Source organism: Sciurus vulgaris (assembly GCF_902686455.1).
Source record: "Sciurus vulgaris genome assembly, chromosome: 5".
In the NCBI taxonomy this organism is placed as follows: Eukaryota; Metazoa; Chordata; class Mammalia; order Rodentia; family Sciuridae; genus Sciurus; species Sciurus vulgaris.
In genome coordinates, this window is record NC_136465.1 from 118698142 (window position 1) to 118720460 (window position 22319).

The following is a 22319-nucleotide window of genomic DNA, read 5'->3' on the forward strand; positions in this document are numbered from 1 at the left end:
AGTCCATGATTCCTGGTAAAAGCTCTAGTAGAGAGCAAGAAGGGAAGTGATCTTAACAAATTTAATGAAACCTTCACTTAAACTGATAAAGATTATAGCTCAACCCTCTGATCTCTAGGGGGCAGTGTTGGATACGTTTGTACCAGGCGCAGGAACTAGGTTTGACAAAATTTCAATCCCGCGCAAATGTTATAAGGATAATAAATTTATTCTACTAGTGTCCTTCATGTTGAAGTAAGAGACTATAATATTCGCACTTTGGGGCCATTCTCTCGTTAAGGGGTGATGATTTTTAAAAACTACGCAAAATTTAAAAGATGGCTATTCCTTGTTGTTGGCTCCATACTTAAAGCAAGAAAATTTAATAGTCCAAGGAATCTCGACGTCTTGGAATCACTATTGGAGGCTTCATTTCTGCTGTCATCCCTGGATATAAGAGAATTAAGGAACTGACCTTGCTTTCCCTAAAAGACAAACAGGGCTCTCGTAGTTGCAATACAGACGCTTGTCACAGTCAGTAGAGACGGAACTCAGCGCCGGGAGACTTGCTGGATCCGGAGGCCTCCTGGGGAACGCTCTTCGGTCTCTGCCCAGACCCCCCAGCTGGAAGGGCGGGGCGTTTCAGTTTTCCCATCTCTCAGCTCAACCTTTTGCTCCCTCGTCACCTTCCACTGTGTTCCCGACATCAGTGAGGTGTCCTTTTCTTGCCCACCGGAGCTATAATCTATTGAAGTCAATGGCTGTGCAGCAGGAGTGGAAACCACATTGCCAGCTCAGTCCCGAGCCCTCGTGGCGCGCCGCCTCCCTTGGCCCGCGTCCAGCAAGCGGACCAGGCAGCTGGGAGGCGGCCCGCGACGGGCCAATGAGTAGGGTACCGGCTGAGGGGCGGTGAGGGAGCCTTTATAAGCTTCTGTGCACGTCACCGCGCGGACCCCGCCCCTTCTCGAGCTCTCTCCAGGCGCCGGGTTGGTAAAACTGCCGAGGTGTGGACGCTGAGCTGGGTAAGCAGGCTGCGGCGGAGAGGGAAAGGAGGGAGGGCCGCAGAGGCAGAGAAGAAGGGTCGGTGGCTGGGGCTTTGTCCCTCAGCGAGTCTTTGAACCTTAGGGATAACAAAGATGCCATTGCCTTCACTCTCCATGCCTGGATGCTCTTGGGTTGCTGGGTGTTGATACAAGACTTCGTGTGCCAGCTGCTAGTTAGTGGCATAGGGCCTTCTACTCTCCCTGAGTGTTGAACATATCCTCCTACCTGAAGTGCTCCTGGGGAATAAGCGTCCACCACCAAGGAGTAGCATTTCTGTAGTGCAGCAGAAAGCCATCCCTCCCAAACCTGGAACTCCAGTCTGGTCCAAGAACGCAGCTGGAATTGAGGATAGGTGGCAGAGTAAGTGAGGGTCTCATGACCGAAGGGTAAAGTGTAGACTCTGCTCTTAATCCCATCTCTCTGGAGGTCTCTCTGCCTCCCCACCCATGACAATCTCTCACTGGTTGGGTTCCATCATTTCATTAGCAATTGGGACAATTCTTATCCTCCCCATTTTTGACTCTCCTGGGTCCCTGCTCTGCTCAGAGGCACTGGCTGTGAAGAAGATATGTTGCAGGACAGAGGAGAAAAATTAACTTCTTTCTCCAGCCCATCCGCTGACACCCTGGCTATTGACTCATCAATTTGCTGAACTCACTAGAATGGCATAGAGGAGGTTGGGGTGGGGAAATGGAATTAGGATCCAGTTCCTAGCTGGGGTCAATTTGGGGGGTGTGGGGTGGAGTGAGAGAAGGGGAAAGGCCTTCAGAGACAATGTTATTACTTGTTTACTCTTCATATCAGTTCTATAGGTAGATCTCATTTCAGAGATGAGGACACAAGTTCAGAGAGGCTTGGTACCTTGCCCAGGGAACTGGTTAAAGGCAAGACCCAGTTTTACAAACCTAAAGTAGTTTGTCTCTAGAATCTGGATTTATTCATTCATGGACTGCCACTACCTTTTCACCTTTTGTCCGTTTATATCAGTCTGACCCTCAGTCGTCCTCTGTTGACTTCAGAAATAATTATCCAGAAAACGAACTGTAGCTCATTGATAGGGTGATTGCCTATCATTTGCAAGGCCCTGAGTTTGAGCCCCAGCAGTCCAAAATAAATAAATAAACAAACTGCAAACCGGACAGTAGACATTTGTCTTTTGCCCTTTAGGCCTTTGGCTTCAGGTAGTGCTCCCTGTAGTGGACAGAGTAGACAGTGGAGGATGGAAGATAGGTGATTCTAAAAGCACCTGTCCCCCTCTGCACCCCACGCCCATTCCCTTCCATCCTCTTGGCACAGTCTTTGTCTCTGAAGTGCTCCAGGTTTTCTCTAAGAGCCCATTTGTATGACCCACTCTCCAGTCTCCATTTTCCCAGAGAGTTCCTTGCTGATTTTCTCTGTTTCATCCTCCCACCTGTTCTTCAGGCCTCCCTAATATCCCCTTTCAAAGGACTTCATGGTTTAATCCTGGAATCTTCCTCCTGCAGTTCTACTACAATGCTGCTGCTGCTGCACAGAGCTGTGGTACCAGCACTTCGACAGGCCTGCAGGTAGGCCATCCCATCCCAGTACCTGCCCCCTCACCATATCTCTCAGATAAGATAGCTATCTTATCTGGCAGATGGTTGTCTTATCTGGCAGATAAAGATAGTTGAGAGGTAGCCAAGGAGGAAAAGGAAAGCCACATTCCACTGGTCCCCCACCCATTCCTGGAGAAACTAAATTCCAACTGTAATGACCAACCAGGGAGAAACATACCCCAGACCTTCACTGGTTCTTTCACATGACCGTATGTGCTACTAAGATCTCTCTCTCTTCCAGACTCAAGCCAAATCCTTCAAGGCTCTGCATTCAGGCCTGCTCTACAAATGAATCATTTCAGCCCCAGCACCCCAGCCTGAACTTTTCTGGTGATAACTCCAGCAGTGGGGGATGGAGAATCATGGGGGCCCTCCTAGGCCTTGGCACAGCATTGGCTTATCATGACCATCGGTGTAGGGTAAGTGCAGAAGGGGCTTCATTATTAGAACAAAGGGGTTCTGGTGAACTCCTCAGATAGCCTAGGCTGTGACTTACGTTCTTGCTATTACCACAGAGCCCATGCTGGCATTGTGTCCATGCACAGTACAGATGGCATCTGCCACTATCATTTCCAAGTGGCTAGTACTGTAGGTTGGTTTGGAGTGAGCTAGAGTGATATCTTAATATTCTGTTCTCTTTTGCCTCATTCCTCCCCTTCCTGCAGGCTTCTCAGGAGTCACCACCCTTGTACACTAAGGAGGAAGTGTATTCTCACAGAAGCCCTGAGACTGGGATCTGGGTAACTTTGGGCTCTGAGGTCTTTGATGTCACAGAATTTGTGGGACTACATCCAGGGGGACCGTCAAAGTTGATGCTAGCAGCTGGGGGTCCCCTAGAACCTTTCTGGGCCCTCTATGCTGTTCACAACCAGCCCCATGTGCGTGAGTTACTGGCTCAGTACAAGATTGGGGAGCTGAACCCTGAAGAAAATGTGCCTCCCACCTTGGAGACATCTGACCCTTATGCTGATGATCCTATGCGTCACCCAGCTCTAAAGGTCAACAGCCAATGCCCCTTTAATGCAGAGCCTCCTCCTGAGCTGCTGACAGAAAACTATATCACACCTAACCCTATCTTCTTCACCCGGAATCATCTGCCTGTTCCTAACCTGGACCCAGACACCTATCGTTTGCACATAGTAGGGCCACCTGGAGGTCAGTCACTGTCCCTATCCCTGGGCGACTTGTACAAGTTTCCCAAACATGAGGTCACAGTCACTTTGCAGTGTGCTGGCAACCGGCGCTCTGAAATGACTCGGGTCAAGGAAGTAAAAGGTCTAGAGTGGAGAACAGGGGCCATCAGCACGGCACGATGGGCTGGGGCACGGCTCTGTGATGTGTTAGCCCAGGCTGGTCACCAACTTTCTGAAACTGAGGCCCATGTCTGCTTTGAGGGACTGGACTCAGACCCCACTGGGACTGCCTATGGAGCATCTATACCTTTGGCTCGGGCCATGGATCCCGAAGCTGAGGTCTTGCTGGCATATGAGATGAATGGGCAGCCTTTGCCTCGTGACCATGGCTTTCCTGTGCGGGTGGTGGTTCCTGGTGTGGTAGGTGCCCGCCATGTCAAATGGCTGGGCAGAGTGAGTGTGGAATCAGAGGAAAGTTGTAGCCACTGGCAGCGGCGGGATTACAAAGGCTTCTCTCCATCTGTGGACTGGGATACTGTAGATTTTGACTCGGCTCCATCTATTCAGGAACTCCCTATCCAGTCAGCCATCACAGAGCCTCAGGATGGAGAAACTATAGAGCCAGGAGAGATCACTGTCAAGGGTTATGCATGGAGTGGTGGTGGCAGGGCTGTGATCCGGGTGGATGTGTCCCTGGATGGGGGGCTAACCTGGCATGCAGCTGACCTGGATGGAGAAGAACAGCCACCCAGGAAGGCCTGGGCCTGGCGTCTATGGCAGTTGCAAGCCTCTGTGCCAGCTGGGCAAAAAGAATTGAACATTGTTTGTAAAGCTGTGGATGACAGTTACAATGTGCAGCCAGACACGGTGGCCCCAATCTGGAACCTGCGTGGTGTGCTCAGTAATGCCTGGCACCGTGTCCATGTCCATATCACCCCATGAGAACCTGGAATGGAGCCATCTATATTCTAGAACCACCTTGACCCCTTTCCCTACCCATTTTTTGGCCTACTGCCACAGAAAAACCTTTTCCTCCTCTCCATTTTTTGGATCACAAACTTGTACTGTGCCTTCCTAAGTCATACCCAAGTACACACATTGCACATTCCCACTCAGGGATCCTCTCTCCTTTGACAGTATGTTATATACCCCTCCTGGCCTCTGACCCTGTGCCAGAAGGTAAGAACTTTTGGAGCAAAGGACTAGAAAAATAATTCTGGAGACAAGCACCATTGTCTCATTCTATACCACCTCCACTTCTAAGTGCCTATTGCTCTCCAGACCACATTTTGTTTTTCTTGGATTCTTCAGAGAATGTGTATGGTGTGTGTAAGAAAAGCATATATACTACTTTCTACTGCTACTCTGGGCTGTCATGGGCTTGTGAGGGCATTGAAAGGCATAACCCTCTCCCTTTATTGAAATACATCAATAAAGTGTCTATTTAAGATTGTGAGAGTCTGGGGCCTGTTGGGCCTGGGGAGTTGGCATATTTCAAGAGGGAGGTTTTGGCACAGGTGAGACTAGACCAAAGCCAACAAATAGTGTTGGTAGCAGGTGGGAAGTGGAAAGAAGCAATCTCCAGGAAGTCAAGGAGTGGGGAGTGGGGTTTCCTTTTTTTTTTTTTTGAGGTCTGTCAGCATCTGCTGTGTCACCTAGGTGTTTGACCCCGTTATACCCCCAAAGAGAAGAGATTATTTTAAAAACACTTGGTCCCCTCAAACCCCTATCCCACTAATTCTATGCACTTGGCAGGAAAGGCAAAGAATGCTAAGAGGTTGACATCAATATTGTTTTAGGAAGGGCAAGGGCAAAACTCGGCACTAGAATCAGACGTGCCGGAGCTAGTGGGGCGCCCAAAGTGCACCTGGTTTGCAAATTAGATGCAGATGAAGGGGTAGTCTTTGAGTTACCCTCTAGGAGCGACAGAGCCTTTGGGACTAGAATCTTTCGGCGCTCGGCTACTCTCCCCTAGCTCTTCTCCTTTTTTTCTCCCCAGCAGTCTCCCCGGCTTGGGGGCGCTCGGCGTTCGGCCCAGCAGCCTGTCGCCTGGTAGTGGGACCGGAAGTTGTTCGGGAGGGGGGAACGGCTCCGATGGGGGGGGATTTGTGGGGGGGCCGGTCCCTCCTCAGGTGAAGCCGCTGATGGAGATGAAGCCGCCGCCGCAGCTGAGCGCACAGGTCCCGGCTCCGGCCTGGCTGCCGCCGCCTCAGTGACCCCACTCCCCCCGCACTGGGCCACCCGGGCCAGAGTGGGGGACCCCCGCCCCCCTCTTCCCCACCCCAAACAGCTTGCTTGCGCGCGCGCGCGGAGACGCCTCAGGTGAGTGAGGGGCGGGGCTTAGACGAAGTGGGGGCGGGGCTTCAGTAAACGGGGGCGGGGCCTTAGGGGCTTGGGCGTAGAGTGAGGGGAGACGTGGGCGGGCGGTGGGGGGCGTGAGTGAGGAGGGAGGGACATTAGCTTGCCTGGAGCACTTTGGCCCAAGGCCCTAGTATTGGGGGAGGGGGAGCAGGGAGGGATCTGAGGGTCCTAAGACAGGAGGTGGGTCAAAGCAGATTGAGAAAAGGGAGCAACTGGCATGCGCGAGGCTTCTCCGTGGGATAGGGTGGAACAGAGGGACAGCGAGGAAAGGAGATGGTACCAGAGAACAAGAAAGCGAGGGACTCGGGGTTCTGATTGAGAAGGCTGGAGAAAAAGACATAGGCCTAGGTGAGAACATCTGGGAGGCAATGAGCAAAGTGGGAGAGATGTGTTAGAGAAGAAACTTAGGATAGAGTGCTGTCTAAAGTACTACTTGGGGTGAGAAGTGTAGGGAACTTGGGAAGCAAGGCTGGGAAGGAAGGGATTGACTGTATAGAGTCCTAAGAAAGAAATGCACTCAAGGAAGCCCTAGGGAAGACACCCAGATGGAGCTACAAACCTGGGGAACACTCCCTGCCTGCTTCCTGAATACTAAAACAGCCCTCCTTGTGCCGCCTTCTCTGATCCATCCCCAGTTATTTCCTTACCCCTGTCTGCTAGAGTTGTAGATTTTCACTTTTAAATTTTCATTGGATTTCTGTTTTGTTTTCTTTTGTTTAAATTATGACTAGTCCAGTCTTGAGGATAGTGGAATGTTTAATGGAACATAGACCTTTAGATATGAGATGTTTGAGAACTGAGGTATCCCATTCACCCCTCCAAGATCAAGAATTTACCTACTGCTTCCAGGAAGATTGGATGCATTACCAACTACTGCGTGTCAAGCTTTGCTTACCTTCCTTTCCCTCTTTTTCTTCTCGCATAAGTAAAATTATATACTGTGTGACTCTTATCTACTCTTAGATGTCTGGTAACTCCTATTTTACCTGTCTTCTTGGTCTGACCCCTCAAAGCATCCATGGTGACTTTGGTATGTTTCTGACCTGCTCACCTGTCAGCTCTAGGCCTTCCATCCCCATGGCTAGCCAGAAGACCATTGGAACCTAGCTGTCTCCCCTTACTGATATTGCTTATTTTGCTTGTGTGAAAGTACACATTCATATCCTTAGGAAGCATGAAAAACAGGTGTCTTGACTTCCTTGAATACTTCCAGTTAAATCAGATTTGTGAGGAAGGGGCCAGATAAAAGGCTAAGTAAGACAATCTTGGAAAGCCTAGTGCCTTGATTAGTAGGCGTATAAGAAATGCCCAGCTATGGGCTGGGGTTGTGGCTCAGTGGTGGAGTGCTCGCCTGGCATTTGTGAGACACTGAGTTCAATCCTCAGTACCACAAAAAAATAAATGAATTGTACCCATCTACAACTAAAAAATGTATTTTTTTAAATGCCTGGCTAGTAATTCCTCATCACATGGGCCTACCAGTAGGTCAGTGTGCAAGGAACTTCAGCCTTCCCTACTAACAGCCTAAAGCCAGAATCTAGATAGCCCCTTGGATCATGAGAACAGTCAGATGAGTGACTCCTGAGATAAAGTCTTAGAAGAAAATAGTCTTACTATTGGGGAGTAGAGAGGTTTCACTGGAGCTTCTGGAGTGGTCCCTAGGGTAGTGGGAGCTACCCTCTTTTTGGCAGCCTCGGAATTGTATCTTGCCCTAGTCAACAGATGTTGATGTCTCATGCACAAGATATAATGTTTTTATGGCTACTGAGTGCAGTTAGTTAGTTCAATTGTGGCTTCTAGGCAGTTCTCTTCCTCTCAGTAGGTTAAAGGCAAGGCATATTTTAGGATGTGCTCAGAAATAAGTCATGACTTTTTTCCAATGAAAATGCAACTGAATGTTTCTTCTTCATTTCCTCTTAGATTCAAATCTGCAACTTGTACTTCCCAGCATGGGAGAAACTTATCCTATCTTATACCCTACCCCAGCCCCCACAAAGGAATTCTTTACTCTCAGATTGGTTCACTGTCTCCCTCACTCTCTCTACCCACCTCACCCCAGCCACACTAGTTAAGGAAATTAAATAAAGATAAGTTATTGTTGGGCAGGTATTTCTAGCCTCATTTTACTCTGCAGGAACAAGAGTATGGGACCCTGTTGGTGTGGATAATGCCACAGCAGAGGGACTCCCTTTTTTTATTGGTCTCTTGACTGCTTGCTGGAGAAAACTTTGAATTCCAGGCTCTTTGATTTGCCTTCTTTTATTAGAAGAGTTATGAACTCTGTTCTGGAAACAGTGAGACAGGGTCAAAGTTTATCAGACAAAAACATCTTTAAAAGTATACTGCTGATTATGAATGACCTGATCCCTGGGTATTGGATCCACCTTGTAGACTCTGATGCAATGCATATACTGGGTAATCCCTAAATCAAGGAATGTTGTTCTATCATAACAAGACTTCGCATCAGACTTAGTTTGGCGTTTTCCTCAAGCCCATAATTTCTGAAAAGAGACATGGAAGTAAGAGGATTAGTTCTTCTCTTATGCAGAAACCCTTGTTTCCAGTTCAAAGATTTAAATCACCAAGATGCAGCTCTAAAAACTGTTCACCTTATAACCGAAGAAAGAAAGAAAGCAGGATGACCCAAACCTTCTAGCTGGAGTGAGATTAAACTTTGCACTCCAGACGAGAGAACCACTGGAGGGTTCTATTGCCAACCAAATAAATGACTGGGCTTAGTTTCTTCTGTAAAAAATCGTGAGATTGGAGATCATCTCAACTCCATTCCAACTTGAAGATTCCCCACGTTCCACCTGGAGCACACCTATCCTAGGCCCTCCATAGAAAGAAGAGAGGCTTATCAAACTGGCTTGTCAAAGCTAGAGTCTTTGTTAGCAAAGGAGCCTAAAAATATTTTTATGGCCCAAACAAAATGAAGCTTTTTTCCCCCCCTTTTCTCTTTCTCTCTCTCTTCTTTTTTTTACAATTCTGCCCCCAGAATTGTAAAAAAACAATTGTAAAAAATCAAAACTATGGCCTCACACCTACCAGGCAAGTACTCTACCACTGAGCCATATTCCCAGTCCCAAAGTGAGCTCTTTTTATTAGCATGTATTAGGGACTAATGGCCAGAATTGCCACCAAAGACAGTTGTTCCCATCTCTTCCACATTTTTATTTTGTCACCTTATCTCAATCAGATAGTTAATAGTATTTTCAGACACTTGAGAGTCAACTATTCCTATTTTGAGAAACTTTGGCTTCAAAACTGATTATTAGCCAGATATGGTGGCACATGCTTCTAACCCCAGTGATTTAGGAGGCCGAGGCAGGAAAGCCAGCCTCTGCAACTTAGCCGAGGCCCTAAGCAACTCAGCAGGACCCTGTCTCTAAATAAAATATAAAAATGGCTGGGATGTAGCTCAGTGGTTAAGTGCCTCCAGGTTCAATCCCCCATATCAAAAAAGAAAAAAGAAAAAAAGAGTGATTATTATAAAACTCAAATTGAACTCTCCTGTTCTATTTTCTCCAACTGCCCAACCCTTCAACTGAACAGCAGTGATCTTGTGGGGCCTTTCCATAAATGCAGGACTTGTATACTCAGGGGCATATCAAAAAATCCAGAAAGTATCATCTCACACATAACACCAAGTGATTTAAAGTGTTAAATTGGCCCTTTTCTTTAGTTCTTTACATCCTGAATTGGGACATGGGATTGTTTCTCCTTCTACCCATAAACCTCAGCCTTCTCTCTCTTCCACAGCCTGCATAAGGAAGACAGGGAAGCACAAAGAACAAGAGAAAATATGTGTTCATCTGAGATCTGAAAGGAGACAATGAGGTGATATTATTCCCCCTGCCTGGGTGTTGTTTCTGCCTCTTACCCTTTCTTATTTTAGAGACTAGACATTCCTAGGATGACTGGGAATTCATACCCTCTGCTCTGCTCTCCAAGCATTTGGATAATAAAGTTGAGCTGTCTTCATCTGTATTAGATAATAGACAGAATATCATCTGTCTATTGTCTAAGTTGTAGAAGGCCACCATCTACAGCCTGATTAAAAAAAGCTGAGATCTTTCTGCTATAATGACACATGAGATAAACAAAGATTGCTGAGTTTCCTTCAAAAACTTCTAGGTTCATCCTAAAGATCATTTCAGGTTTTCAACTTGCTCCATGTCTAGGTCTGGTTTTTGGAAAGGGGCATGCAGTTTGCAGGAAAATGCTTAATTCCATATCTTTCCCAGCCCTTTCCCTGTCCCCAAGTCGGCAAAGCCTTGATAGAGAATAGAGCCAACTATATGACTCCAACATATTTTTGCTCATATCTCATTCAGTTCAGGAAGGCACAGACAGGAGAGGATGATGCTATGGGTTTGGTCTACTTGGAGTACTGGAACTACTCACACCCAAGACATGTAGGAAGTTCTTTCTTGTTAGAATCACTGGGCTCCACCTCAGAACCCAGGTCCTAATGGAAACCAGAGAAAAAGTTCCACTTCTTCCAACTGCAGTTTGGGAATAATAACCAAAAGGATGACATGGAGCCTTGCCACTGTGTCCATCTGTACCCTTTCTGAGCATTCTCCTTGCCACCTTTCTACCCATTAGGCCACAATGAGCGTGTTTTATTTTTTATTTTTTTACTTTTTTCAGTGCTGAGGATTGAACTCACGACCTTGCACATGCTAGATGAATGTTTACTGTTGGGCTACAACCCCAGCCCCAATGAATGTGGTTGGTTGGTTGGATTGGGTACTGGGGATTGAACCCAGGGGCACTTAACCACTGAGCTACATCCCCAGCCCTTTCTGTTTTTTTATTTCTTTTTTTTTTTTTTCAGTGCTGGGGATTGAACCCAGGGCCTTGTGCTTACAAGGCAAGCACACTACCAATTGAGCTATATCCCTAGCCCTTCTTATTTCTTTTTAAATTTTATTTCTTTATTTATTTTGGCAGGGGGGTACTGGTGATTGAGCTCAGGGGCACTAAACCACTGAGCCAGACCCCCAGCCCTATTTTTTATTTTATTTAGAGACAGGGTCTCACTGAGTTGTTTACAGCCTTGCTTCTGCTAAGGCTGGCTTTGAACTCTGTATTTTATTTTGAGACACGATCTCACTAAGTTGCTTAGGGCCTGCTAAGTAGGCTGGCCTTAAACTTGTGATCCTCCTGTCTCAGCCTCCTGAGCAGCTAGAATTACAGGCATGTGCCACCCCTCCAGGTCCCAGCACATTTTACTTTTAATTTTGAGACCGAATCTCACTAAGTTGCTGAAGCTGACCTTGAATTTGCAATCCTCCTGCATCAGCCTCCCAAGTAGCTGAGATTACAGTCAAGCACCACCCTATCTGGCTTATGACTGTATTTTAAATTCCAATTTTACAGTATGAAGCAAAAAAGCCAATATGGTTTCAGCATCATAATGAAAGCACAAATAACCAGGACGGGAACAGACCTCATGGATCAGCAGTGCATTTTATTCAGTATTGGAATCAGGCATCAGAGGGGCTCACTTTCTGGGTAGAAAATGGCCCCCAGTTACAGAAGGGGTGAGGGTTTTTATAGCTTAGACTGAGTGGTGACTTAATCACTTCAACATAAAGTGTCAGTTTGGGCATTCAGGAGAAAGGTTGTAAAAATTTGCAACTTGTTTTTACTGGGCAAGGATGGAGGGTTCAGAGCTCAGGCCCAGTGCTTATCTTATCCTTCAGGGGTCATTGTATTGTCACTGGGACAGGATTAATGTGTGGCTTCATTGTCACTGGGAAAGAATTTACTGGGAAAAGATCAATATTTGTCCTCTTCCCAGGGACTGGCATTTTAGGATTGATGTTTGCCTCCTTCCCAGGGATTGTCGTGTCACTGGGAAAGGATTTATGTTTAACCTTCTTCCTCCCTCCCTCCTCTTGGGTCACACTGTCTTGGTGTGGGAGGGTTGTCATTTTCCATATCCTTCAGAATATCATTGAATCAAACAGGATTCTTTGGAGAATTTGAAGTGTTCATTATTTTAGTCTTTTAGAGTCACAAAACAAAGAAAACTTGATTTTCTCACACTTTTGTAACCAGTAGTTAGAGTTATGGGAATGTTTTAGGAGAGATGGTCATGGTGGCTGATGCCCAACCTGCTCTTGGAAGTCAGACCCTGAACTAATCCTCAATTCTGCTTGTCAGGGAGTCTGCTGGAAAATTTTCTCTCTAGAAAGGAACCATTCTTGCCCATTCTTGCCCAAATGTGATATCACTTTAATGGGAGAAAGCCAAAGCCATGGAAGACTCTTGTTATGATGACAAGTGGATTCAAAAGAATGTGGAGAGGGCTGGGTTTGTGGCTCAGTGGTAGAGTGCTTACCTCGCACATGTGAGGCACTGGGTTCCATCCTCAGTACCACATAAAAATAAATAGGCCACTTGTGGTGGCACATGCCTACAATCCCAGCGGCTCTGGAGGCTGAGGCAGGAGGATCACGAGTTCAGAGCCAGCCTCAGCAACTTAAAGAGTCAGTAAGCAACTTAACAAGACCCTAAGCAACTCAGCAGGACCCTGTCTCTAAATAAAATATAAAAAGGGTTGGGGGTTGGGGCTGGAGCTCAGCAGTGGAGTGCTTACCTCACATGTGTGAGGCACTGGGTTTGATCCTCAGCATCACATAAAAATAAATAAAACAAAGGTATTGTATCCAACTACAACTCAAAATATTTTTTTAAAAAAGGGCTGGGGATGTGACTCAGTGGTTGAATGCCCCTGGGTTTAACCCCTGATACCAAAAAAAAGAGGTTGGAAAAATAAATATATAAAATAAAGGTATTATGTCCATCTACAACTAAAAAGAAAAAAAAAAAAAAAAAGAATCTGAAGGGCTAGGGCTATTACTCAGTGGTAGAGTGCTTGCCTAGCATGTGTGAGACCCTCCACCACTGGGAAATGGGGGACAAGGGTGATCTGGGAAGATCTGTGTCTCTAGAGGTTACAATGACCAATCTTTGCTCTCTGATCACAGGTTCTTCTGTTTGAATTGGGAAACTGGTTGTTTCTAGTTGGTTTGCATTCGGCTCACTGAGCTGAATTCACAGTACATATGTGCCTACCTCCATCACTGGATGACGTTTATATTGCTTTAAAGCTACTTTCCTTCCAAGATCTTTGAGTCAAACCTGCCTTATATAACTAATTTCTCTCTCTTAACCTCCTCCTCCTGTAATGTTGGCACTAATTTGACCCAGTTCCTCTAAGGAGACACTAAGATCTGCCTGCCTGGGCAGGTAGGGGAGGAAGGGCTTTGAGGGGTGGAGAATGGAGGGATGTGCTGAAGGGAGATTTGAGCAAAACAAGAAGTACATCTGCTGATTTGCTCCTAGCTTTCAGAAAACCAGGACTGAGGACAGCAGAGTCTCAACACCTCTAACTTCCAGAATCAACAACTTGGCATTTAGAGTAGTTGAAAGCAGCTAAGTACTGATTTTGCCTAAGATGTGTCACAGAACACCTGTTAAGAGCAATTAAGAAGTAGAAAAGCTGAGCATAGTGATGCATGCCTATAATCCCACTGAGTTGGGAGGCTGAGGCAGGAGGATCCCAAGTTCAAGACCAGCTTCAGCAACTTAGTGAGACACTGTGTCAAAATAAAAAAATAAAATAAAATAAAAAGGGCTGGGGATGTGACTCAGTGGTTAAGCATCCCTGGGTTCAAGCCCCAGTAACTCCCCCCACAAAAAAATAGGAGAACCAGGCATAGTGGTGCACACTTTTAATTCCAGCTACTGGGGAGCTTGAGGCAGGGGATCACATGTTTAAGGTCAGCCTGGGCAACTTAGTGACACCCTGTCTCAAAATAAAAAATAAAGAGGACTGGGAATGTAGCTCAGTAGTAGAGCGCCTCTAGGTTCAATCTTCAGTACCAAAAAAACAATGAAGAACAAGTTGAACTGGCTCCACAGGGAGAAATATGCTAATGTAACACTGTCTGTGTGTGTATGTCTCACTGTGAGTTAAGGGACAAACAACTGAACTGCTCTGAGCCTCAGTTTCCCTAAGCAGGAAATGGAGGAAATTTTGCTTACTCTTACCTCTTTAATATGAGAATATGTGTGAAAGAAGTAATTAATGACACTTCAAACTTTGCAGATGTTTTGAAAAATTCCAAAGGGCGTTTATGAAACTAATGATTTGGAAATGAAAGGGGCCCCTATCTGGGCATGGTAGCACACACCTGTAATCCCAGCAACCCCAAAGGCTGAGGCAGGAGAATCGCAAGTTAGAGGCCAGCCAAGGCAACTTATCAAGACTGTGTCTTAAAATAAAAAATAACAAGTGCTGAGGATATAGCTCAGTGGTAAAGTGCTCTTGAGTTCAATCCCCAGGACCAAAATGGTGGCACATGTCTGAAATTCCAGTGACTTGGTAGGCTTAGGCAAGAAGATCACAAATTCCAGACCAACTTCAGCAGTTTAGCAAGACCCTTAGCAAATTAGCAAGACCCTGTCTCAAAAACAATAAAAAGGAGTGGGGATGTGGCTCAGTGAGCGGGGAGGAGAGAGAAAGAAAAGAGAGAGAGAGAGAGAGGAATAAAGAAGGAAAGAGGGGTCAAGTATAAATGTGGAGAATTTTCCCCTCACAGTTAAGCTTCCTAGGGAAATAGGATTGAGACTACAAATCTTTCTGAGGAAATATAAGGGAGAGTTACTTTGCAGAATGAAGTTAAACCCAAGTTTCAGGGTTTCTCATGAGTCTTCCTCCAGATAAGAATGAGGAAGGGGCAAGAAAATCTATTTCTCCCCTGTGTACCTCCATGTACTCTCTAACTCTCCCTACCTCTCTCAGTGTAGTATTACAGGCGAACCAAATTTTCATCTGTCTGCCTCTGACAGTTTTCGAAGACTTTAAGAATTCTGGTGATAGCTCAGGCTGTTCCCTTGTCCCATTTTGCTCCACCAAATCTGCCTCTGGAGCATTTATTTTTTATTAGGTGAGTGGTAAAAGCAATTTTAAATGTATTTAAAATTTCACCAGCTAAATTTCTCCCCTCCTCTCAAATGTTTCTCCTATGGAGATAATTCATTGCAACAAATTATCACTTTTAAATGTTCTCCAGTTTTTTGTTTTTCTTTGCTGAGTATCAAACCCAGGGCCTCATGCACACTAGGCAAGTGTACTACCACTGGACTGCATCCCCAGTCCTGTTCTGAGTTGTTAGTTTTTTTGTTGGTAGTGATGGTGGTATTGGGGATTGAACCCATGGCCTTGTATATGCAAGGCAAATACTCTTCCAACTGAGTGAGCTATATCCCCAGCCCAGTTATTAGTTTAATACTGTACTGCCAGTTACTGCTCACCTTACTTCAAATAGACTAACCTGCATTTTGAATCCACCCATCTGCTTTTTAAAAAAATAAGCATAGCAAAGTAATTGACCAGAGGGTGTGGAAAGCTACTTAAAACTTTTGTTTAAGCTGGGGCTGGTATGTCATGTTTTTAATCCCAGCTACACGGTAGCTGAGGCAGGAGGATGGATACTTCAAGACAAGGGCAATATGGTGAGACCCTATTTCAAAATAAAAGGGGCTGGGATGTAGCTCAGTGGTAGAGCCTGTGCTTAGCACATATAGGGCTCTGGTTCAATCTCTAGCACGCCCCACACACACCAAAATTTGTTTATACCTTCAGTAGAGAACGTATCACTGAACCCTAAGGTGGGCTTCTTTCTATCATATTCTACCTTCCTGTCATCCCACCGTCTGCTATACAACAACAAAAAGAATCCCATGGCCAGGTGAGGTGGCACATACCTGTAATCCCAGCAGATGCGGAGGCTGAGGCAGGAGGATTGCAAGTTCAAAGTCAGCCTCAGCAAAAGCAAGGTGCTCAGCAACTCAGTGAATCCCTATCTCTAAATAAAACACAAAATAGGGCTAGGGATGTGGCTCAGTGGTCAAATGCTCCTGAGTTCAATCCCTGGTACCCTCCACTCCCCACAAAATTTAAAAAAAAAAAAAAAATTTATCCCATGAAAGACTGAATTGAGCTTATTTTTCTTCCTGCTCCTCCTTAACTGAGGTTTGGCATCTCTATGAGGCTTCACCTCTTAAGGGCTGAAGTATAAACTATCTCCCATGGCATCACCTCCACTGAAGGGAGAAGGTATACTCTCAAAACCCAAGACCATTCTAGATCAAGGTAGTATTTCTACCCCAAAGGCTGAGGAGGCCTGAAGAGATTGTGGGTAGGAGGAAATCTTGGAGTTTGTAAGGCAGGGTACATTATTTCTCTCACCAGGACAAAATATGAGGTTTTTCTTTAGGAAAGTTCAGACCAAACTTAAGTGATCTTCTAGGTTTCTTGCTCACTCCAGAATGTTAAAAGAAAAATCTTATCCCTTCCCAGATCTGGCTTCTAATAGCAGCTGTTTTCTCTTTTAATAGATCTCTTTAAGATGGACATAGAAGACTGCAATGGCCGCTCCTATATGTCTGGTATGCCTTCTGTGTATTCCCTTTGGACAGGGCGGGGAGCAGACACTGTCCTGTGGGGCAGGGCAGAGAGCCTTCAGCCCAGGCACCCCACCTCACCATAACTAAACGGCAGTCACAGAGCTGACATTCATGTTTGGTGGTAGTTGGTAGTGGCATGCAATCATTTTGTGATTTTACATTCCCTGAAATAATAACTCTCTTTCCCAGACTTCTTAGGGAAAGGGAAGGAAATAGGAGAAGACTATGAGTGAATGCTATTAGAGGGATGATTTGAAGAAAATAGTTGTGGTTCTTTTTCCTGTGCTCTGAGGTCACCAGCCAAAAATGAAATTTTATTCCATCCAAGTAGAAAGTGGAGCAGTGTTTCAAACCTCAAAAGCCCACAGGGGCTAGGAAGGTATATGAATGAGTGAAGTGGGCTAGGTCAGTAAGCAGAAGAGAATAGGAAGGCTGACATGAACTAGAGAACATACCTCAAAGGACGGCAGCTATTCATTGTCCACTAGTGATTGCCATGTGGAAATGTGTATCTTCTAACTTTTCAAAGAAATCAGAAATCTGAATTTTTATATGAACTAATTACATTTTTAAATAATACCCTTTTTTTCAGTACTGGGATTAAACTCAAAGATATTCTACCACTAAATTATATCCCTAGTTCTTTTTATTTTGAGACAGGGTTTGCCTAAATTGCTCAGGCTGACCCCAAACTTGTAATCTTTCTGACTCAGTCTCCTAAGTAGCTGGGATTGATTACAAGTATATGCCACTATGTCTAGCTACCAGCATTTTAGAAAATGCTCAATAAGGCAAGTCAAAATTATCTATGAGCTGGATTCAGCCCATGGACTACCCATTTACACCTTCTTTGAAGGTGGGGATAGATAGCCCAATTCATATTCCCCTCAATCCTTTTCCACAATCTTAGCATGTTACAGTTTTTCATACCTGCCAAATATTCTTACTGAGGCAGAAGAGATCATTACATGTAGTATGAATGGCTTTTAGAGATATCAGAATAATCAGGTTTAACAAGTGTAACAAGATAAAAAGAAATCAGGAACTTTATCCAGATTCTTTTCTGAGCGTATAGGAAAGAGTCTCTAAGATGGAAGGAATTATTTTTGGGACCATTAGGATGTCAAGGCAAGAAATGATTATTAGAGGTAAGGTAAACCAGAATTAGGTTTTAATGTGATGAGTTTCCCCATCGAAAATCCAAGCACCATTGTTGTAATGACCTGTAGTTTGTTTTTACTCTAGAGTGGGACCTATGAAGGAATTATTGGCATGCACTACAAGAGATAGCAAGACGGGTGGGTCACACATGAGAGTCATTGGCAACACCCAGGTAATGTGCATAAGATGTTGACTCTGACCCATTTCTCATATAAGAGAGAAGGAATTGGAATGGATAAAGGTGTTCAGTACCTGCCACATGCTGGACAGAATGACAGGGATCAGATGAGCTGATCCAATTGAAAAAGACTAGTGGAACTTAGTTATGGTTCTAAGGAATCAGCCAGTCCTCCTACCTTCTGCTTAGTTAAGCCTATTCACTACTGAACAAGCAATACGTTCAGAACCCTGCTTTAGTACTGGGGAGTACTCAGATAGATAAAACCAGTCCCTGCATAGGTAGGCAAGTGAGAAACTATGAAGGTAACTAGGGGAATATCCCATTGAGTTCTTTTCAGTAATGTCTCTAAAAAATACTGGATACGAGCAGAAAACTTCTGAGGATGTTTGCTTCACTGTGTTGTGAAACCAAACTTTACCTGCTTAGAATAGGTTGGCATTTCCTAGATAAGAAACTGGCCTCTGCACTGATGGTTCTGCATTGAGAGTAGAGACCTAAAACTCCTCCGTGCTTTGAGAATTCTAGACATCAGCAGCTACCTTAGAGCGGAAAAAGGGAAAAACAAGATAGGGCATCTGAGAGCCTATCGCTGACCCACTCCTCTTGGGCTGATATGGAAGCAGAGGGGTGGGCTACAGTGTACAACCCTCCTAAGAATCACCACAGTCCCTTCTCAGATTGTCACAGCTTTCTGCCTCCATGCCAGGTTTTGTTCCCTCATTGGCCACTGATGAAGGCAGTAGCTCTCCTGTTCTTTAAAGAGATTTTTACCTCACAGAACCTGATTCAGAGTCTGTTTTTTTTTTTTTTTTTTGGCCAGGTGTAGTGATGCATACCTGCAAGTTCAAGATCAGCCTCAAGCAACTTAGCAAGGCCCTAAGTTAGTGAGACTCTGTCTCAAAAAATAAAATGGGCTAGGGATATAGCTCAGTGGTAAAGCACCACTGGGCCAAATCCCCAGTACCCGCCCCCCAAAAAGAACAAAATGAAAGTCCATTTTTTTTCTCTCTTTCTAAAGGCACAGATCATTACCATGGGAGAGAAAAGGAGTCCATTAATTTATAGCATAGATCTCCATACTCCCTTCCCATCCACACACACATACATTTCCCTATCTTGCAAGAGAAATGGAGTTGCTCAAACCTAGTTTATGCAATGAATTGACTGAACAGTGCTTGTCCCAAGTATTCTAGGACTGTGAAATGTTTAAGGGAACCTTAGGAGAAAAGGATCCAGGGGTAGGCAGCCCAAAGTTTCATGGCCCCTCCTACCCCCAAATTCTTGGAATTAGAAAATGTAGTCTTCCAAAGTAGGTCAGCTCCTCAGTGAACAGCTCCTCTGGAAGGGAAGGGAGCAGAGGCCTTGTTCTGTTAAGAGGGTAGATTCATCCAGGCTGTGGGCTGCTGGAGCCCCAGGGGTACAGGAAGGAGGGAAGATGGGGAGTCTGAAAGGCATCTGGGATCTGAAAGGGCTCAGGGCCACAGAGCATATCCTGAGACCAGATTGTGCTGGGCCCTCTGACTGCTGGGAAAGGGGGCTGTCAGTCCCCAGACCTCCCTCCTGGAGGAGGAGGGGAAGAGGGAGCACGGTGCCTGAGTTTGCTGGGGGAGGGGCTGTCTGCCAATTGGAGAGCCTTGAAGCTGCCCCATGTCCTGGGCCCCATGACCTCTGGGGCCTTGGCTTCCCCAGCTGGCAGAGGATTGGGCCTTCCCTGGGCCCCCCCTTTCTCCCTCCTACCCGCAGGCCCATCTCTCTCTCACACACACACACACACACACACACTCTCTCTCTCTCTCTCTCTCTCTCTCTCTCTCTCTCTCTCTCTCTCTCTCTCTCTCTCTCTCTCTTTCTCTCTCTCTTTCTCTCTCTCTCTCTCTCTCTCTCTCTCTCTCTCTCTCTCTCTCTCTCTCTCTCGCCTCTCAAGCATTTGTTGTGCAGTTCTTCTTTGTCTGCTGGACAGGAGGGCAACAGCATCTGCCTCCCCTCCCTGGGCACCCCAGACCCCTTCACTGTCTTAGAAAAGGGATGCTGTAGCTTAGCATCCCCCCACAGTACACATATATACATTTTCTCCAGCCCCCTCCCCAAGCACATCCAAGCGTGTTTTCTCTCTCTCTCTCTCTCTCTCTCTCTCTCTCTCTCTCTCCATACACACACACACACACTCTCTCTCTCTCTCTCTCTCTCTCTCTGGGCTGAGCTGTTTCTTGCTGGCTGCAGCCGTGGGCCCCTGCTCACCGTGCCGCTGCCGCTGCCTGCGAAATGACGGCGGTTCCCCTCACTTCCAGGAATCCACGCTTCCTGGAAGGTGAGTGGCTGGGCTCACCCCTGCCTGCCACCGAGACGCAGACATGCACACACCACCCGCACTCCCTCGCCGTTTCCAAGGCGGCGGCCGTGTTCGCACCCCAGGGTCTCACCGGCAAGGGAAGGATAATGTAAGTTCAGGAAGAAGGCGGCTAGTGGAGGGGGGAAGGGGGGTGCTGGGGCTAGGGAGCCAATTCAGTAACAACTCCCAAGCCTGAGAGGGAGAGGATGGGGGCTGTGTGTGTGTAGCGGGGGAGGGGGCGTTCCTCCTTACACTTGCGGAGGATGGGAAAGGGTGTTTGGTGTTGCTAAGCAAAGATCATTGACTTGGACAGTGGGAGCTTGTGGTGACATCTTGATTAGGCCTTGGGGACAGAGGTACAGCTGCCTGGGGTGAAATGCCAAAGCAGACCTGGGTGGGAATGGGTGGTAGAGAGAACTGAGGTAAGGAATAGGCGCCTTGACAGCAAATGTCTCAGCCTGGAACGGAGATCTGAGGGGCCTCAGCCTCCTCCCCACAATAGAGCTGGCGATGGGCGTCTTTCTTTGCTCATGTACCCACTGTTCCCTGCTAGCAGGCTAGCATCCTGCCACCTGGAGCCCATGGTCAACAGAGAAAGCAGTCAGGATGAGGTCCCTTGCAGAGAAGTGTGGAGGCTCCCTGAGCTCATGGCTGTTCCTTAGATGCAGCCACTCTCTGAAGGGATTGGAAGAAGGGCAGCAGGAGCAGAGGGCTTGTCTCCTTCAACATGTGAGACACATTTAGCTTGTGCACTGCTTCCCAGTTCCCTCCCTTCTGTTTCTCTGCTCTTTACCTACCTCTCAGTTCCTCTGATGTGAACCTCATGATTTGGCTTTGCTCTCTGGGGGTTCAGCCAATCTATGCTGACTTTGACCAAGAAAATTTCTCTAAGACATGAGAACAGCCTTAATTCTTGGCTTTGACAGTCTGGGATTTCTTGGGAGTCCCAGGCATTTGAAATTCCCTCACTGAATTTTCTGGGGCTGAGAGAGGAATTGCTGAATTTTCTAAATCCGACTCTAGTCCCCTTCACCCTCTGGCTAGAATTTAAAATCCCTGGAGCCCCACAAATACTTCCTGGCCCCCCAAAATAAATTCTTCTTATGTTTTAGTCCCATGAAAGTAAACTTAAGCCTGTTTTCCCTCTTACCTTTATCCTAGGGAGGGCAATACCATCAACAAGCCTCTGGAATTACTGGTGTGACTTGAGGCTCCTACTTTCTCATCTGTTTCCAGGCTTTAATTGGGAAAGTCACAGATACTTTCTCCTCAGTGTCCTTAATTATTCCTTTAAGGATATAGCAAGCCCCTGACCTCACAAAGCAGCCTCAGGCCTGGTAAGCTGATGCCAGCTATGGATTTCCACCAAGCTCATGCATCCTTTTAGGATCAAGGCCTCAGTACCAGGCCCTGTTCTTCCCCTGATACTAACATCAAGTGATTTGGAGCAAGTCATCACTAACATTTGAAAAGGAATAAGAAGATGCCCTTTTCAGACTTTCTAACCTTACTAATCCTACACTTAGTTGAAAGGTCATATTTTAAAACTAGTTCTGAGTCCACAAGTCTTAACCCACAGTCCTGAGATGCTCACTTCATGATATGTGTGTGGTTCTGATTTCAGGCAACTTTTTAAAGAAACCATGGCTCACCTAAAGAGTCCCAGCTGGAAAAACTCAGATTCAAGCTATAAGGCTTTTTCTATAGATAGTGAACAAATTTCCTCAGGCTTTGATGGGATAGCATGGGGGAAATGGGACTCTTAGGAGAGGATATGAATGGGAAATGGTCCCAAAGTCCTGAGTGGTTGTTTTCTTCCCACTGACCAAAGCTGGAGAGGGATCCCTCAGGAGGGTGTGTTCCGGATTTCTTGCCTCAGGCCCAAGACTCCAACCATTTTATAATGGAATCTTTATTTTGTGAAAGTAAGTATGTGCATAGCTGGGCAATTGGGTAAAGTACTAATAGGTGGACTTTAGGGATGAATTTTAGTGTTTCTCTCTCTCTCTCTCTCTCTCTCTCTCTCTCTCTCTCTCTCTCTCTCTCTCTCTCTCTTCCATATT

General features: G+C 46.1%; 3 protein-coding genes and 1 long non-coding RNA gene across 12 annotated transcripts in view; 2 read left to right on the top strand and 2 right to left on the bottom strand.

Annotated features, from left to right (window-relative positions):
• Positions 1-872, bottom strand: part of PMEL (premelanosome protein) — a 40705-nt gene extending 39833 nt beyond the window's left edge. Inside the window, exon 1 of the mRNA XM_079140541.1 lies at positions 455-872. The gene's annotated coding sequence lies outside the window, so the exon portion shown is untranslated. The remainder of the gene's footprint in view (positions 1-454) is intronic.
• Positions 871-5189, top strand: SUOX (sulfite oxidase). Of its 2 annotated transcripts, none has more exons than XM_079140550.1 (4): positions 871-1001; positions 2508-2570; positions 2842-3019; positions 3266-5189. In XM_079140550.1, exons 2-4 carry the CDS (start codon positions 2518-2520, stop codon positions 4673-4675), a joined length of 1641 nt encoding a protein of 546 aa, XP_078996676.1. In that variant the 5' UTR covers positions 871-1001; positions 2508-2517; the 3' UTR covers positions 4676-5189. The 2 variants fall into 2 exon arrangements, with proteins under 2 accessions (XP_078996676.1, XP_078996677.1); XM_079140551.1 differs by having other exon boundaries at positions 915-1001; positions 2446-2570.
• Positions 5190-5295: 106 nt separating this feature from the next.
• Positions 5296-22319, top strand: part of IKZF4 (IKAROS family zinc finger 4) — a 29487-nt gene continuing 12463 nt past the window's right edge. The window contains exons 1-6 of one of the 8 annotated variants that reach the window (XM_079140542.1): positions 5296-6055; positions 9857-9934; positions 16517-16567; positions 17831-17918; positions 20216-20365; positions 22088-22181. In XM_079140542.1, coding sequence (XP_078996668.1) covers positions 20279-20365; positions 22088-22181 — 181 coding nt within the window. In that variant the 5' untranslated portion in view covers positions 5296-6055; positions 9857-9934; positions 16517-16567; positions 17831-17918; positions 20216-20278. Of the gene's footprint in view, positions 6056-9123; positions 9935-16516; positions 16568-17830; positions 17919-20205; positions 20366-22087; positions 22182-22319 lie in introns of those variants that run through there. The other 7 variants (XM_079140545.1, XM_079140544.1, XM_079140543.1 and 4 more) reach the window with 7 other exon arrangements.
• Positions 15285-20046, bottom strand: LOC306661536. The gene is made up of 2 exons (XR_013763895.1): positions 18346-20046; positions 15285-15984 (listed from the first exon to the last, which is right to left on the bottom strand). It is a non-coding gene; the product is annotated as an uncharacterized lncRNA (long non-coding RNA).